At 49.6% G+C, this 18,063-nt stretch overlaps 1 protein-coding gene across 2 annotated transcripts in view; it reads right to left on the bottom strand.

The window, feature by feature from the left end:
- Nucleotides 1-1,360: 1,360 nt before the first annotated feature.
- Nucleotides 1,361-18,063, bottom strand: part of IL4R (interleukin 4 receptor) — a 45,255-nt gene continuing 28,552 nt past the window's right edge. For both annotated transcript variants that reach the window (XM_084819151.1, XM_084819152.1), the window contains exons 5-9: nt 14,349-14,499; nt 5,409-5,508; nt 4,451-4,529; nt 4,301-4,356; nt 1,361-3,985 (exon numbers count right to left, since the gene is read on the bottom strand). In XM_084819151.1, coding sequence (XP_084675277.1) covers nt 2,767-3,985; nt 4,301-4,356; nt 4,451-4,529; nt 5,409-5,508; nt 14,349-14,499 — 1,605 coding nt within the window. In that variant the 3' untranslated portion in view covers nt 1,361-2,766. The remainder of the gene's footprint in view (nt 3,986-4,300; nt 4,357-4,450; nt 4,530-5,408; nt 5,509-14,348; nt 14,500-18,063) is intronic.

The raw sequence follows: 18,063 nt of genomic DNA, 5'->3' as shown, positions 1-18,063 counted from the left end.
AAGGAGGGCCCCTCAGCGTGCCGGGGCGGGCCCCGCTTAAGGACGTGCTCCCGGGCCAATCCTGGCGCGGCTGCGGGGTTCTCCAGCTCAGGCGGAGGAGCCCCGGTGGCCTGGCGGGGCCCGAGGGCTTTGAGGGCTGCTCCGCGCCCCCTCCCGCGGCTGACCCGGCAAGGGGAAATCTGCCGGCCTCCCTGGGCGCGCAGCCGCGCTTCGCACGAGCAATTCGCGGAGGAAGCGAGGCCCCGCGAAGCCTCTGCCCGGCAGCCACGCTGCCTCCGCGCATACAAGGCGGCCAGGACGCCGAATCATCCGGCCCGGGGGTTTCCCAGCAACGGATGAGTAAAACCTGCCAGAGCACGCAAGCGAGCGGCCGAGGGGAGCGGCGAGCCAGGAGAGCGCGCCTCTGCGCCCGGTGGCGCGCAGAGCTCCCCCGGCAAGGGCGGGCCGCGCCTTCTCGGCAGGACGTGCCCTCCCTGCCTCGCGCACAGGCTCGGGAAACACCCGCTCCTTGCGCCGGGCCGAAAACAGGGCCCTCCCGCGCGCGCGCGCGCGCGCTCGGGCAGCCAATTCAGATCACGCCATTTCCGCGAAGAACACTTTATGTGGCTCCAAGCCACGCGGGGGGGGGGGCGCTGCCCTGCCTGCACAAACCAGGTACATCGCGTAGCTGAATCTTTGCACACCTTAAACCGCTCATCTTAACTGGTTCAGCAGCTCTTGCAAAGAGCTGCTGGCCTCGCTTTCTCAGGAGTCCACAATCTACAGCAGGACCATTTTTCAGCCTGAGCGTCACATCCCCCCATGGCTAGCCTAATGGGGGTTGCAGGCTAGGCGTAGGTAGGGTCACCCCGCCCACACACACCTGCAAAGACGCCCACACCTGCACCGCAATTGGACTTCAGAAACGCTTTAGATAGCCCGCATGTGGGGATATTAACCCTTCAGCTGCAGCACCTCCATGAAAATTGGCCCCATGCTGTGAAAAAATGAAAAACTTTGATGTATATTGCGTGTGTTTGTGCATGGGGGGGGGGGGTTAAGGGAGAGATGCCCCATCTGCCCTCGCCAGATACTACCCTGACCAGGCAGCTCAACCCACAACCACTCCTGGGCCAGCAGAGCGACACCTTGCACAAGCAGCCCAGTGCACTCTTCCCTCCCTGGCAATAGCTCTGCAGTCACTCCGTCCCTCTCGGATGGAGAGGAAAGTGCAAAGATCTTCTACACCAGGGAAAGCTGCAAGATCTTCTACATGCTCCGCCACCGAACTACAGGATGTTCCCTCTCCTGTTCCCTTCCTTTCTGGAAATATAGCTTAGCTGATCCTCTTCATGAGTGGAATAAGTGCCATAAAGCGGGATTCTCTGGATAAAAATCTTTAATGCTAAAATAAAGGGTAATATTTTTCGACCAGTCAGCACTGCACGGAGGGAGACACATGAAGGACCAGCCCCAGGCCTGGGGGGGTGGCGAGACGCCCCAGTCCAGCTGCCTGACACATGGCAGCAGCTCCCCCTCCCCCAACACACAGACATAGCGCCCCTCCTGCCTGCGGGGCTTCTCTTGGTGCACACTTGCCCAGTCAGGGGGCAGATGAGGGCAGGGGCAGCTGCCACGTGTCTGCCTGCAGACAAGCGTGTTGCAAGTGGTGGCTGCAGCTCCTCCCATCAACAGTGGCTTGCAGGACTCCTGGAGTTGGCAAGTGAAGAGCGCAGGCCAGCCTTCCCAACCTGCTTCCCTCCAGGTGTGTTGGACTTGTTTCCATCAGCTTCAGTCAGCACGGCTAATGGTCAGGGATTCTGGTAGTTGTTGCCCAAAGCACAAGATTGGAGAGGGTTGTAGGCAGCCAGGAGCAGGTGCTACGAAGTGGAGATGGCTGGCTTTGGAGTGGCACACGGGGAGCTGCTGGTCCAGAGAGGACCCAATCCTCTCCAGGCGCCAGCAGCGGCTGCTGCAGCTCTTCCCACTCCTCAGACTAATGGCGATCTTGGCCTGGGCAATTGCTGCACAATGCTGAGCAGACACTGGCTCTGGCCACGAGGGCCTCCAGGCACATGCCTGTCCTTTCCCTTCCCTGCATGTCTCCCCAAAAGCAGGCCCTGGGGGGTCCTTCCCGTAGGCCCCCATCCCCTCCTCCAGCATAAGGTGGGAAGAGGGGCCCAAGCAAGCCCCTTCTGCTTGACCCCCACCAGGGCAATGGGGAGCCGCAAGGACCGCAAAGCAGATCCTGCTGCACTTGGGTAGGACAAGGCCTCCCTGACCCACCTGGGTGAGCAGCTGTGGGGGCCTCAGCGGTGATGCAGAGGCAGCAACCTGACTGGCCTGCAGCGAGGAACAGGCGTTTCTCTGCACCGGCCAGGCAGATGCCTCCGGCCAGGCCACCAGCCTGGCAGCAAGAAGTGCTGAAACACATCTACAATGGGCAGCAAACTGTGCTCTATCGCCACTTCATCTCCCCTCCTCTTAATGCATCCCCCTCAAGGGGGGGGGTGCACGTATGCGAATTGGCCCCACCCTGAGCCAAGACCATTCTCTGTAGCCTTGTCCCATCGCCTTTCTCATAAGGGATCGTGTCTCTGCTACTGGGTACGTCACCTGTGCTAACTGGACATGAAACGGCAGCAAGTACCCCCTGGCACAAGAATGGCAGCAGGGCTGTAGCATCACGCAGGCCACAGAAGGGATGGTGGGATGGAGGTTCTCATCTCTCCACCTAGCTGGCTCACTCGGATGCCTCCCCCCGCCCTGTCTTAGGCACATGAAAGCCTATGGCCCCCTCCCACATCTCCCCTTTCTTTCTTCCTCGAAGTGTTCACCAGTGGAATCCCTTCCCTCGCTGAAGCTGAGCACAAGGCCTTGGTCCCTATCCCAGGGTGCACTTGGCCAGGCCAGACTCCCTCCCGGCCGCATCCCCAGGCTAGAACCAAGCGGGGTTTCTGTGGGGCTGTTCCTTGACACACTGAGCAAGGGCTTGTTCGGGGGCTTCAGGTCTAGAATGCAGTGATCTTGGGACGTTGTGCTGTTTTGAAGAGCAGAGCTGAAGGACCGGTACCCAGATGAGAGAGATGCAGCTGGGCAAGAGACGTGGCCTCGCTTTCCCGGGACATCGTGTGCAGGGTCTTCTGGGCTTGCTTCTCGGTCTGATGGTAACACCAGAGCTGCTGCTCTACAAGAGGAAAGCCACAGTGAACTTTGGGCTACTGGGAAATCAGGCTGCAAGCTGCTGATCCTGGGGTCAAGGCAGGGCCTTGCACTGCTGCCATCTGGCAGGATTTGGTCTACTTGAGGAGCAAACGGCCAGTGCTCCCAAACCTGACTGAAACCGGTCACAGGCTGCAATACCAAGTTGCTGAAACACTTGTAGCCAGAAGGGTGGGTCATGGTGCTGCTGCTACCGCTGTCCTGGCCCTCTGCCCAAGGACGGACGCTGTCAAGAATCGTGGTGCCTGTTGGGGGATTTGTTGACTTCCGAGGCAACAAGCTGGGCTGAGCTTCAGAAGAGGAAAGGCTGTGCCCTAGCTGCTGCTCAGGCGCAGGACTCACTGGCTGGGAAGATGCAGCGAGCCTCTGACAGCCAGATTGAGAAGATGTCTCCAGTTCCCCACCAGCTGCTCGACAGTTGTGCTTGTCCAGAGATGTTTCTGGAGGAAAGCAAGGAGCAGACAGGATGTGCTCTGGCACCTGTTCCTTAGCAGGAGGCTCTCGGGTCCCAGCATCTCCTGTGCCCCAGTCCCCATTCAGAAGGTCCCCAAAGAGGCCTGCCACAGCATCTTCATGAGGGATCTGATCTCCCTCTCCCCCTTCTAAAGTTTCAGGTTTGACATCTGATACACTGCTGCATATTGTCAGAGGGCTTTCAACCAGAGCTACCTCAGGTGTTAGAAACACCTGCAGTTTTGCTCCAGAGTTGTTGCCAGAAGCCTTTTCCCTCGTAGCTTGGCCAGAGAGCACGGCATAAAGTTTGCTCTGAGATTCCCTGTAGTTTCTGTTTCGGAGGGAAAAATGAAGCCGTTATTATTTTCCACATTAGTAAAAGACAGACACGAAACAAAGCTCAAATAGGTGGGGGTAGCTTCCAATTACAGTCATCCTCTGTACTCTCTCGCATCTCCCCTTGCCTCTCCACTCTGTCTAAGGTTACATTACAGGTATGTAATGTAACAGGTCAGGGACCTGTCTTTGAGGGCAGGGTGTGGTTGCAGATATTCCACTGTAAACTACCACAGACGCTACTTCGACAGAAAAAAATCCTAGACATTTTTGCAGCGTGAATGGGAAAGATGCTCTGCGACATACGTACAGTTTGTGTCTGTCATGGAAAACTGCCTTGCCTTCATCCTTCTGTACAACTGAAAACTGAGAGAGGCAAAAAGTCATCTTAGGGTGCAGCTGCATTCAAGGTGTCAGGGCAGGGGCCGCCCAAGAGGGAACCACCACAGAGATCTCTTACCACTTTTGCTGTGGCCGTCATCTCCACCATCTTGCTCTTGGCTGGGCTTGGGATCTGGTCCCACCATTCCCTCTTCAACCTGTAAAGCAAGGAAGAGTCACTATTCAAATCCCAAAGAGAGTAGGAAAGCAGAGGCACGACAAACACCAGGGTGGATTCTGGGGTTGTACTCTGGCCTGGCCAGTGCTGGATCCAGGTTTTGGGGAGCGCTTGGGCAAGACACCCTCCATGCCCCCCCTCAGTGAGTCGATCTTCTTGCTGTCATGGTTGCCAGATGCTCCTGCTCTCTTGCTTGCTTGGCAGGCAGAGAGCCAGTGAGCAAGGAGGCTGTGGCATCTGCTGCTGCTCCTCCTCCCCAACACCCTTGTCTAGGCCAGGGTGAGAGGCAGGAGAAGAAGCAGGTTGCAGTGGGGAAGAGAGCAACTCCAGGGGGCTCTTGTCAGTGGACCCCTGCTGGGGTGTGGGCCCTCGGCAGGTGTCCAACCCTTGACACTGGTCTTGAGCCCAGCACTGGAGCTCACTGCAGCAAAGAGAGCAAGACAGGAACAGAGCCAGCCTGTGGCCATTGAATATGGACATCGAAGCCTTCCAATAAGGAACGACAGGAATGGTCCAGGCACCAACACACCAGAGGAGACCCTGCATCTGCTTTCAAGACCACTATCCCTACAGGAGACCCCCAGCTTCATGTCTGCCTGCCGCTGCAGCCCAGCTCAGATCTTCAGCAACCGCTATCCCACCCACGTAACTGGTAGCCAGACAGCAAAGGTCCCTCCCCTTTGCAAATTAGGTGGGCATTTCAGTGCATGGCTTGAAGAGAGGAGGGGAAGGACCCTTTTATTTCTGGTGGGAGCCCTGGTTGCAGGAAAACGCCTCTGCTCCAAGAACTCAAGATTTACATCCTCTCAAGGACAGTCAGCTTCATTATGAGCAAGACTTCGCAACACATGAGACCCACCTGAGAAAGCAGAGGTGGCAGGTTAAAATTAGGGCCACAATTGGCACACACAACCAGGAAATGGACTTCCAGAGTTCATCTCCAGGTTTCGGCTCAAAATCTAGAAAGGAAGCACTCTTGTTATGCAAAGAGAAACCACACAGTTTACACTGATGGGTCTAAAGTAAAGCCAGGCATGAAGCAGCAGCTGCTGACTGACACCTACGGAAGGCACCTGCAGGCTCTATGTGGACACGGGATCAGGCCCCACCTCTTGCACTGTCAGTTAATCAAGGGATTTGAGCAGCACAGCTGGAGAGAATTCTGCCCAAGGTTCTGTGCAGTTGTTGCCAGCTGGCTTGATCTAAATCATGACAAGGCAGCTCCTTATAGCCAGTCCCAGTCCCGGGGTCAGCCAAGTGGGGTGGCTGCGGTGGGCCTATGGGCTCAGAAAAGCCCATCCCGTCATGTCAACCCCCTAAGATGGCAGGTACAGAGTGGAACCAAGCACCAACTCCGCTCCTCTTCCAAAGTGCTGCAGCAACAGCTACTCCCCGCTCATCACCGTGAAAGGTTTCCCCAGGGGCAATGCTGCCTTTGAATAGGAGAGAGTTGGCACTTGGCTCCATTTAACATCTGTCATCTTAGGGGTTTGCATGATCAGGGATAGGCCTTCTGAGCCCATGGGCCCTTGGCAACTGCCTGCCATGCCAAGCCCTAATGCTGGCTGCGAAAGGGAGGCCATTGGCTGCACCGTGCCCGAAGGCCCCCGAACTCTGCCACTGGCCCTGCTCATAGCCTTCTGAGTTGTTCTCTTGTGTTTCTAAACGAGAATGTGGGAGCACCAGCAAACATATATGTGGCCTGTCATGTGCCAGGGCTTCCCTGCATATGCTCTGCCATCACCTCACCTCCAAGCTGGCTTCCCTTAAACGGGCTTCTTTTTGAACTGGAGGAAACATTCAGTTAAATGCATCCTTGTCTCAACCAGAATGGGGCAGGAATCCAGGATTCACATGGGGTGGTTTGGGTATGATTTTAGTATTTATGTAGCAATGAGTGTCATGTACACAGTAAGAGAAAACAGGTCCCTGCTGCAAAGTGCTTCCACCTAAGCTTCAATAGAGAAGACAACAAAGGTGGGAAGCGAAGAAAGGAAAGGGGAAGAAGATGTGCAGATACAGCGGGGGGCGGGGGAAGCCTCCTTTCTTTGCAGAAAGAACTTTGGGTGATAGTAGTGGGAGACTCCTTGCTGAGAGGAATCAAGACCCAAGTATGTTGCGAAGAACCGTGGACTTGCCAGGTACGTTGTCTCCCGGGAGGACGGATTAGAGACGTGACTGAAGGGTTGCCTGCACTCATAAAGCCCACTGACAGGGATCCCTTTCTTCTCATCCATGTGGGAACAAATGATACCGCCAAGCGGAGCTACGAAGAAATCACGTCAGACTTTGAAGCTTTGGGGAGGAAACTCAAGAACTTTGGGGCCCAGATAGTTTTCTCATCCATCCTTCCAGTAGTTAGAAGAGGGATAGAAAGGGAACGAAAAATACTCCGGGTGAATGACTGGCTACGAAGGTGGTGCCGACAAGAGAGATTTGGATTCTGGGACCACGGGCTATACTTCCTGGAAGATGGGCTGTTGGCAAGGGACGGGTTGCACCTCACAAAGGCTGGGAAGAATGTGTTTGGCCACAGCATGAAGAACTTCAACAGGAGAGCTTTAAACTGAATCCTACGGGGAAGGGAGATGTAATGTTGGGGGTAAGAATGGACGTAGGCGCATGCACTGCAATGGAGAGAACAGTTCTGATAGCGCCCAATAATAGTCTTCAGACACATGTAGGAAGAAAGCCAGACAATGAAGCACATAGTCTTCAATGCCTATATACTAATGCCCAGAGTACGGCAAACAAACAGAACGAACTTGAATTCTTAATACAGGAGGGAAATTATGACTTGACAGGTGTGACTGAGACTTGGTGGGATGACTCTCATGACTGGAATACAGTAATCGAAGGATATAACTTGTTCAAAAAGAACAGGAGGAACAGAAAGGGAGGTGGGGTTGCACTGTATGTCAAAACTACATATGTCTGCACAGAAATACAGGAGGATGAGCTTGGTAGCCCCATCGAGAGCAACTGGCTCAAAATAAATGGAGCAAAGAATAAAAGGAACCTGGTGGTCGGAGTCTACTACCGCAACCCAATCAAGGAGAAGACGAGGATGAAACTTTGGAAAAGCAAATTGCCAATGTTTTAAAGAAGCATGATGTAGTAGTAATGGGGGACTTCAATGTCCCCGATATTTGTTAGGAGACCAATTTTGCAAAACATGGCCCCTCCAGGAAATTCCTGACTTGCGTGGCGGATAACTTCCTCCTACAGAAAGTAGAGGAAGGAACTAAAGGATCGGCTATCCTTGACTTGATCCTAACCAACAGAGATGGCTCAGTGGAAAAAGTAGCAGTTACAGGAACTCTGGGGGAAAGCGACCATGTTGCACTTGAGTTCTTGGTTCTAAGGGCAGCAAAAGCCAAGTGCAGTCAAACGTGTACCTGGATTTTAGGAAAGCTGATTTTAATAAACTCAGAACAATGATACGTAAGGTCCCATGGCAAGCGACGCTAACAAGAAAAGGAGTCCAAGATGCGTGGGAGCTTTTAAAAAAGGGAATTCTCAAGGCACAATTACAAACAATTCCAACAAGATGAAAAGGTGGAAGGCAACAGAAGAAGCCAATGTGGCTTCACAAAAAGCATAGGGATGACCTGAAAACAAAAAAGGACACATATAGGAAGTGGAAAGAAGGCCAAGTAACAATGGAAGAGTACAGGCAGGTAGCACAGAACTGCAGGGATGGCGTCAGGAAGGTGAAAGCTGAGAACAAGCTGAAGTTAGCGACGGATGCTAAAAGCAACAAAAAGGCTTGCTTCAGCTACATGCACAGTAAAAGGTAGAGGAAATAAATGGTGGTTCAGCTATTAAATAAGGATGGCAAAACGATAACAGATGATAAAAAAAAGGCAGAGGTGCTCAATTCCTACTTTGGCTCAGTCTTCTCCCCAAAGAGGGTCTATGACCCCCCTGGCAAAGGCGAAGTACAGGCTGAAGGGGCAGGATTGCAGCTTGAGATCGATACGCATATGGTCAAGGAACACCTAATTACTTTGAATGAGTTCAAATCTCCAGGGCCAGATGAACTACATCCTCGAGTAATAAAGGAACTGGCAGAAGAACTCTCAGAACCGCTGTCTATTCTCTTTGAGAAATCATGGAGGACAGGGGAAGTGCCAGATGACTGGAGGAGGGCTAATGTTGTCCCTATCTTCAGAAAGGGTAAAAAGGAGGAACCTGGGAACTACAGACCAGTCAGTCTGACATCAATCCCTGGGAAAATTCTGGAGCAGATATCAAGCAATCCATCTGGAAGCACCTTGAAAACAATGCCGTGATTACTCGAAGCCAACAAGGATTTGTCAAGAACGAGTCCTGCCAGACGAATCTGATCTCATTTTTTGATCAAGTCAACTCCCTTGTGGACCATGGGAATGCTGTAGACATCATATACCTCGACTTCAGCAAAGCTTTCGACAAAGTGCCCCATGATATCCTGATGAGCAAACTAGCTCAAAGTGGGCTAGATGAAACAATGATCCAGTGGATCCACAGTTGGCTACAGAATCGGACTCAAAGAGTGCTTAGTGGGGTACCACAGGGCTCAGTCCTGGGCAGTGCTCTTCAACCTTTTTATTAATGACTTGGAGGAGGAGGTGCAGGGAATGCTGATCAAATTTGCAGATGACACAAAATCGGGCGGGACAGCTAATACTTTGGAAGACAGAAACGAAATTCAAAGTGATCTGGATAGACTAGAGTGCCGGGCAGAAAACAACAGAATGACATTTAATAGGTATCGATGCCAAGTTCTGCACCTAGGAAAAAGAAACCAAAGGCACAGTTACAAGATGGGGGATACGTGGCTCAACAACAAGACAAGCGAGAAGGATCTTGGAATTGTTGTCGATCACAAGCTGAATATGAACCAACAGTGTGATATGGCTGCAAAAAAGGCCAATGCTCTTTTGGGCTGCATTAATAGAAGCATCCCCTTCATGGATCATGGCCTTGTTGAGGCGAAGAGGCTTGCGTAACTCAGTGAAGCCATAAGCTATGCCGTGCAGGGCCACCCAAGACGGACAGGTCATGGCAGAGAGATCTGACAAAATGTGGTCCACTGGAGAAGAAAATGGCAACCCGCTCCAGTATTCTTGCCAAGAAAACCCCATGGAACGTATCACAAGGCTAAAAGAGATGACGCCGGAAGATGAGACCCTCAGGTCGGAAGGTGTCCAATATACTCCTGGGGAAGAGCAGAGGGTATTTCCAAGTAGCGCCAGAAAGAGTGAAGCAGCTGGACCAAAGCCGAAAGGACACTCAGCTGTGGATGTGTCTGGTGGTGAAAAGAAAATCCGATGCTGTAGAGAACAATATTGTTTAGGAACCTGGAATGTCAGATCAATGAATCAAGGTAAGCTGGAGGTGGTCAAACATGAGATGGAAAGATTGAACATCGACATCTTGGGAATCAGCGAACTAAAATGGACAAGCATGGGCGAATTTAATTCAGGTGACCATCATATCTACTACTGTGGGCAAGAATCCCTTCGAAGAAATGGAGTAGCACTCATAGTCAACAAAAGGGTGGGAAAAGCAGTACTGGGGTACAATCTTAAAAACGATAGAATGATCTCATTCTATCCAAGGCAAACCATTCAACACCACAGTAATTCAAGTCTATGCCCCAACCACTGATGCCGAAGAAGCTGAGGTTGATCGGTTCTATGAAGACCTACAACACCTTCTAGAACTAACACCAGAAAACAATGTCCTCTTCATCATAGGGGATTGGAATGCTAAAGTAGGAAGTCAAGAAATCACCAGGATAACAGGCAGGCATGGCCTTGGTGTACAAAATGAAGCAGGACAAAAGCTAATAGAGTTTTGCCAAGAGAACACACTGATCATAGCAAACACTCTTTTCCAACAGCACAAGAGGCGACTCTACACATGGACATCACCAGATGGTCAATATCGAAATCAGATTGATTATGTCCTTTGCAGCCAAAGATGGAGAAGCTCTATACAGTCAGTCAAAACAAGACCTGGAGCTGACTGTGGCTCAGATCATGAGCTGCTTCTTGCAAAATTTCGGCTTAAATTGAAGAACGTAGGGAAAACCACTAAACCATTCAGGTATGACCTCAATCATATCACTTCTGAATATACAGTGGAGGAGAGGAATAGATTTCAGGGATTAGACCTGATAGACAGAGTGCCTGAGGAACTATGGACGGAGGTCCGTCACATTGTTCAGGAGGCAGCAACTCAATCCATCCCAAAGAAAAAGAAATGCAAGAAAGCCAAGTGGCTGTCTGAGGAGGCTTTACAAGTAGCTGAGGAAAGAAGGGAAGCGAAAAGCAAGGGAGAAAGGGGAAGATCTATCCAACTGAATGCAGAGTTCCAGAGAATAGCAAGGAGAGACAAGAAGGCCTTCTTAAATGAACAATGCAAAGAAATCGAGGAAAACAACAGAATGGGAAAGACTAGAGATCTCTTCAAGAAAATCTGAGATCTCAAGGGAACGTTTTGTGCAAAGGCAGGCATGATAAAGGACAATGAAGGCAGGGACCTAACAGAAGCAGATGAGATTAAGAAGAGGTGGAAAGAATACACAGAAGAACTACACAGGAAAGATCTGAATGTCCCTGATAGCCATGATAGTGCGGTCACTGAACTTGAGCCGGACATCCTCGAGAGTGAAGTCAAGTGGGCCTTAGGAAGCATTAGTAACAAAAAAGCTAGCGGAGATGACAGTCTTCCAGCTGAGCTATTTAAAATCCTAACAGATGATGCTGTTAAAGTGCTGCATTCAATATGCCAACAAATTTGGAACACTCAACAATGGCCGCAAGGCTTGAAAAGGTCAGTTTACATTCCAATTCTAAAGAAGGGCAATGCCAAAGAATGTTCAAACTACCGCACAATTGCGCTCATTTCACATGCCAGCAAGGTGGTGCTCAAAATCCTACAAGCTAGGCTTCAGCAGTATGCGAACCGAGAACTACCGGAAGTACAAGCGGGGTTTCAAAGAGGCAGAGGAACTAGAGATCAAATCGCCAACATTTGCTGGATCATGGAGAAAGTAAGAGAATTCCAGAAAAACGTCTATTTCTGCTTCACCGACTATGCTGAAGCCTTTGATTGTGTGGATCACAACAAACTCTGGCAAATTCTTAAAGTGATGGGAGTACCAGACCACCTTACCTGTCTCCTGAGAAACCTGTACGAGGGTCAAGAAGCAATAGTAAGAACCAGACATGGAACAACCGATTGGTTCAAAATTGGGAAAGGAGTACGACAAGGCTGCATATTGTCACCCTGCTTATTTAACTTATATGCAGAGTACATCATGAGAAACGCCGGGCTGGATGAATCACAGTTCGGAATTAAGACTGCCGGTAGAATTATCAACAACCTCAGATATGCAGACGATACCACCCTAATGGCAGAAAGCGAAGAGGATCTCAAGAGCCTCTTGTTGAGGGGGAAAGAGGAGAGTGCAAAAGCTGGTTTGAAACTCAACATTAAAAGAACTAAGATCATGGCATCTGGCCCCATCACTTCCTGGCATATAGAAGGGGAAGAAATGGAAGCAGTGACAGATTTTACTTTCTTGGGCTCCAAGATCACCGCAGACGGTGACTGTAGCCATGAAATTAAAAGACGCTTGCTCCTTGGGAGGAAAGCTATGGCAAACCTAGACAGCATAGTCAGAAGCAGAGACATCACCTTGCCGACAAAGGTCCGTCTAATCAAAGCTATGGTTTTCCCAGTAGTAATGTATGGCTGTGAGAGCTGGACTATAAGGAAGGCTGGGTGCCGAAGAATTGATGCTTTTGAACTGTGGTGCTGGAGAAGACTCTTACGAGTCCCCTGGACTGCAAGGAGGTCAAATCAGTCCTTCCTAAAGGAAATCAAACCTGAGTGCTGATTGGAAGGACAGATACTGAAGCTGAAGCTGAAATATTTTGGCCACCTAATGTGAAGAGAAAACTCTCTGGAAAAGACCCTGATGCTGGGAAAGACTGAAGGCAAAAGGAGAAGGGGACGGCAGAGGATGAGATGGCTAGATAGCATCACCGACGCAATGAACATGAACTTGAGCACACTCCGGGAGAGAGCGCAGGACAGGAAGGTCTGGCGTGCTATGGTCCACGGGGTCACGAAGAGTCGGATACGACTCAACGACTGAACAACAACAATAGAAGCATAGCTTCCAAATCCCGGGAAGTACTAGTTCCCCTCTACTCAGCACTGGTTAGGCCTCATCTGGAGTACTGTGTCCAGTTCTGGGCACCACACTTGAAGAAGGATGCAGACAAACTGGAGAGGGTTCAGAGGAGGGCAACAAAGATGATCAGGGGACTGGAAACAAAGCCCTATGAAGACAGACTGAAAGAACTGGGCATGTTTAGCCTTGAGAAGAGAAAACTGAGGGGAGATAGGATAGCGCTCTTCAAGTACTGGAAGGGTTGTCACAGAGAGGAAGGCCAGGATCTCTTCTTGTTCATCCCAGAGTGCAGGACACGGAATAATGGGCTCAAGTGTCAGGAAGCCAGATTCCAGCTGAACATGAGGAAACACTTCCTGACTGTTAGAGCAATACGACAATGGAACCAGTGACCTAGGGGTGTGGTGGGCTCTCCCACGCTGGAGGCGTTCAAGACGAGGCTGGACAGCCATCTGTCGGGGATGCTCTGACTTGGATTCCTGCATTGAGCAGGGGGTTGGACTTGATGGCCTCGTAGGCCCCTTCCAACCCTACTATTCTATGATTCTATGATACTTCTAAGCTTGCAGCGCAGGAACTGCCTCAATTTCCCACCTCAAAATCCTCCTGGCTACTTCATGGTCACTAGTCCTTTTCTCAGGAATTACTTTTCTAATCTTTCTTCACTTGCTGTTTATGGAGAATCCAGACAACACTGATGCCAAACCATCACATTCCAGTGTTTGTGTGTTACCCTCCCATATTTCTTTAGACCTGATTTGTGATTATTATTATTTTCCAGTAAAATGCAATTGCAGGGTCAAGCTGTCCAGTATGGACAGATAAAGTGCTACTGGGGCTTTAAAGGGCTTCTGTTGCCTTTAGTTAAGAGCTTCCTCCTTGTGGCTTCTGCCATTTTCATTGCTATCTGTTTAGCATGGCTAAGGCAATAACTGCTTCTTAATTAGTTAGCTTCTGCTTAGGTTTAATTACTAATTTATTTTCCTTTTTAAATTCTCTCCTTTACAATGATAATGCTTTTTGCTATAAAAGAAAGAAAAGTGAAAAAAGAAAAGAATGCAAAGAATCCAGTAATTAAAGCCCTACCCTTCACCCACCCGTTCTCAGGGAATAGAATCAAATTAATTAAGGGGCAATTCATCAATAAACCACAGCTATGTCAAAGAGGAAGCAATAATAGGGGCAGAATCACAAGCAGGAAGCTACTAATTGACATTGGAAGGGATCTCTGCTGAACAGGAATTATTTCCAAGTATACATTACAGAAGGATCTTGGCCATGGAAAAGGGCATTGCTAGATAATGTAGACACATATGCAGTGCTGTGTGAAACATCAATTTTAATTTTGCTTCCAGCCAATTGCAAAAATGCAATGCCTCAGAAACACAAAAGGGCTGTTGTGGGGAAGTAACTAGCATCCCTCCCCCATTTTGGGGGCATGCTGCACAGAAGGGATTGGTGGGTACACAAAATCAGGTTTTAAAAAATAAAACACAGAAAAAACAGAGCCTGCAAACTAAAGACCAGAACTTGCAGCTCCTTCCACTGGGATAAAGAGAGGCAAATAAAACAAAGAGCTGACACCACCCTTACCCAAACACTCACCATTATGCCATTCACATGGGGCACTCCACTCACTCCAGGTTTTTCCCCAGTCTCTTAACTGATACCGCACACTTGCAACATAATTGGCTCCTGGCACGAGGCGGTCAGCAAAGATTTCATACCTTAATGGTGGCGCGTTGAACCTCTCCTCCTTGGAAGAAAGAAATAGGTCATTTAAATTATACTACTGTTTCTACAACCAAGCACAACACAAGCAGCAGAGGTCCCTCTCTTATGACCTACATTTATCTCTTTTCCAACTTTCTAGATCCTGCCCACCCGAATCATTAATATTCTAAGTATTTCTTTATTACATTTCTATACCGCCCAATAGCCAAAGTTCTCTGGGAGGTTCACAACAATTAAACAATATATAAACATAATGGACAAGTTTATCTGACTACTTACAAGGAAGCTACTCATCCTCCCATTTGTACCTAAATCAAGAGTTTTCATTCAAGAGTTCAGCTTCATTAGGAAGCTTTTAAAAATATAAATTATACACTAGTCAGTTTAAATTCACATATCCTCATGCATACACGTGCAGTTTTCTTTTGATCCAGTTTCCTCCCACAAAGTCACATATTTGCTAGGGTTGTCACCTTCTTTCTGACCAGGCTCTTAGCTTTTAACAACTGCGTGCAGGCAAAAATCCAACAGATGTTGTTTGGTCAGGCATGGACTTGCAATGGTCAACAATGCTTCAACTCTTAAATTTCTGTCCATTGTGAACCCGTGGTACGCATAGAAGCCCTCTCAGAATAAAAGGTAACAACTTTACTATTTTCCCCAGTTTATATCTTGTCTCATGGCAGGCAAAAGGGTTGCCTACTTTTTGATGGAAGAATCTCTGCTTTCACCGCTAGGTGGTAGAAAGTAGTAGGTAGCATCTCTTATTACAATGCTACCAAGATGGTAGGTTTATGCCTGCAGGGCTTCTTTCTGCAGCCTGGTTATTAAAAACATGGAATGGGAGCCACTCCCCTTTACCTTAGTAGCTGTACCGGAACCAATCAGAATTACCCTCCACCCTGTACACAGGTGATATTTCTGCCCGATGTTTCACACTGGTGCTTTGTTTCTGGATGTGGGACCATCAGGCTGACTGCACGTAAAGCGAGCCAAACGTAGCAACCACTTCAAAGAACCACTGAAGGCAGCCCTTGGGCTGATTCCAAAAGCCCTCTGCAAGTGGCCAGGTCAGTCTTCAGGCAGGAGCCATCTGCCTCTCTCCCAGGGAAGAAGGAAGGAAGGAGAGAAAAGGGAATAGCAAAAAGAATGCGCTGGTCCCATCCACCAGCAAGCATGTGACCCCCTGACAGATCACCCCCAAAGCAACGTGGCCCTCAACAGAGAAAAGGTTTCTCCACCCCTGCCTTAAGGGACAGGAAAGAGGCAGGGCTGAGAGTACTGCAGGCTTCCACAATTGATCAACAAGTTTATTTACTGTATTTATATACACATGTATATCCCATGGCTAACAGCAATCAAAACCAATAAAATACAATAACATCTTAAAAAATAGAAAAAGAATAAATAATGTAATAAAAACAGGTGCTGGGGCAGCAGACAAAACAGAGGCTTTGGATAAATGGCTATCTAAACAAGAAGGGGTTACCATATGGCAAAACACTATTAAAGAGAGGGAGCCAACCAAAACTCCCAGGGCAAAGAGTTCCACAGTTTAGGTGTGGGCTTTCTCTTGCCCCCATCTGCCAAATCTCTACCACAGTTGGGACAGAGAAGGGCCTCCCTGTCAGATCTTAGGGAACAGGCAGGTTGGCATAGGAGGAGGCGGTCCCTAAAGTATCCTAGATCCAAGCAATTTAGGGCTTTAAAGTCATCACCAACACTTTGAATAGTGTCCACAAACTAACTGCTAATCAGTTTGCCCTTCCAGGACAGGTACAATTCTTTCCTGCAAGTAAGCAACCACCAGCATTCTCACTGCTGCATGCTGGACCTATTGCTGTTTCTGAAGACTCTTCAAAGGTAGAGTGCATTGCAACTAGGGATGTACGAAAGTCACTTACCTTTCCGCGGATTATGTTGATGGCGGCAGGGGGGAGGCGTTCCGTCCCTCCCCCCGGAATCCTCGACGGGGGGAGGCGATCCATTCCTCCCCCCCGGAATCCTCCATGGCCGGCTGTGCTCCACGGCAGCTCCGCGGAGCAGCCAGCCAGGCCCGCCCAGGCCAGAGCCGTCCGCAGCCAGATTTCCGGCCACGGAGGGCTCTGGGGGGGGAAAAAACCCACGTACGCAAATGGCGGCGGCTACGGCCGCCGCCATTTGCGTTCCTTCTTTTTGGCCATCTTAATCTACATAAATATTTACGTAGGCTAAAACGGCTAATCAAAAAGGGATGCAAATAGCGCCCGCGACGCTATTTGCGTTCCCCCTTATTTTCACTGCCATAGTCTACGTAAATATTTACGTAGATTAAGATGGTCAAAAAGAAGGAACGCAAATGGCGGCGGCCATAGCCGCCGCCATTTGCGTACGCGGTGTTTTTTTTTTTACCCAGCCATGATAGGCTATGTAAATCTTTACGTAGCCTATCACGTCTTGTAAAAAAAACACCACAAGACTGCAAATGGTGGTGGCGGCAGCCAGTCGGAAGACCAGCCGCCGCAGCCGCCTGGAATATCCGCCCCAGGTAAGTCTCGTCCCGGGGGGGATCCGCAGGGGGGCGGGGGGGTGGGAGGCCGTTCCGCCACAGAGTTCAGGGGGCCAAATGCACTGGCATTCGGCCTCACCGAGATCCGTGGCAGAATTCTCTGACATCCCTAATTGCAACAATCCACTCTAGATCTAACTATGACAGGTCTGAACTGTGAGGAATAGCTGCATTTGGAGCACTGGCCTAAACTGCACATCCAGGTGCAAAACAGTCCTGCTCTGTGCCCATCTTCTGGCACAAACAAATCCTGGCAAACTAACACAAAACACCAGAAACTGACAATGTATACTGGTAGCAAATCAGGTTTCATAGCCAAGTTTCTGAGCTCTGACAGTAAAAGCTTTAGGGTTGGAACTCTCCAGAAATCAAACAACTGATGGCAATTAGCTATAGGCTCAATATTTAATTCTGCCAAAACCTAGCAACTATAACTGTGTCAGAGATCAATGCAACCTGGTTTCCCTGCTGCAACCTCTACAGTTAAGAATACAGGGAAAAGGACTCGAATGATTCCTGGCGTAAACCACCCCAGGCAATCAAAGACAAGGGTTCTAGGAAAAGACCTAAGTAAATCCACACACACTAATCTTTGTTAGTACCTCTGTGCTATGTGGGTCAAGGCATATCACATCCAAGAGTCAAACCATAGGCTCAAGAGTAATTCCAAAGTAAACCCACACACAGAGAAAGATTTCGATGACCACAGCTTTCACTTCGGTATCTCCACACTACATGGGTCAAATCCAAGAGCACGATCAGTCCCAGCCTGCAGGCCCTCTGGGCTATCAAAGATGAAGATACACCATCCACAGCGAACAAGAATTAAGGGTCTATGGAAAGTACAGCAATGTCTTCCATGGCAGGTGCTTAATGATTCACAGGTCAAAGAGACAACTCAGATGAAGCAGACTGAAGTCCCAGTGAGAAGTGTTTCTCACAGCTCAGACGGAGGGAAGTCCCAAACAGGAAGGGTTACAGGCCATATATGACTGTATTGCCAAGAGGTTCTTGGTGAAAAAACCAAGGAATTCAAAG

The sequence above is a fragment of the Heloderma suspectum genome, chromosome 12, assembly GCF_057233095.1.
Source record: "Heloderma suspectum isolate Gila_16-S chromosome 12, 16-S_ref, whole genome shotgun sequence".
NCBI lineage: Eukaryota > Metazoa > Chordata > Lepidosauria > Squamata > Helodermatidae > Heloderma > Heloderma suspectum.
Note: the sequence above shows the minus strand (reverse complement) of the source record. Positions and strands in the feature narration are given on the sequence as shown.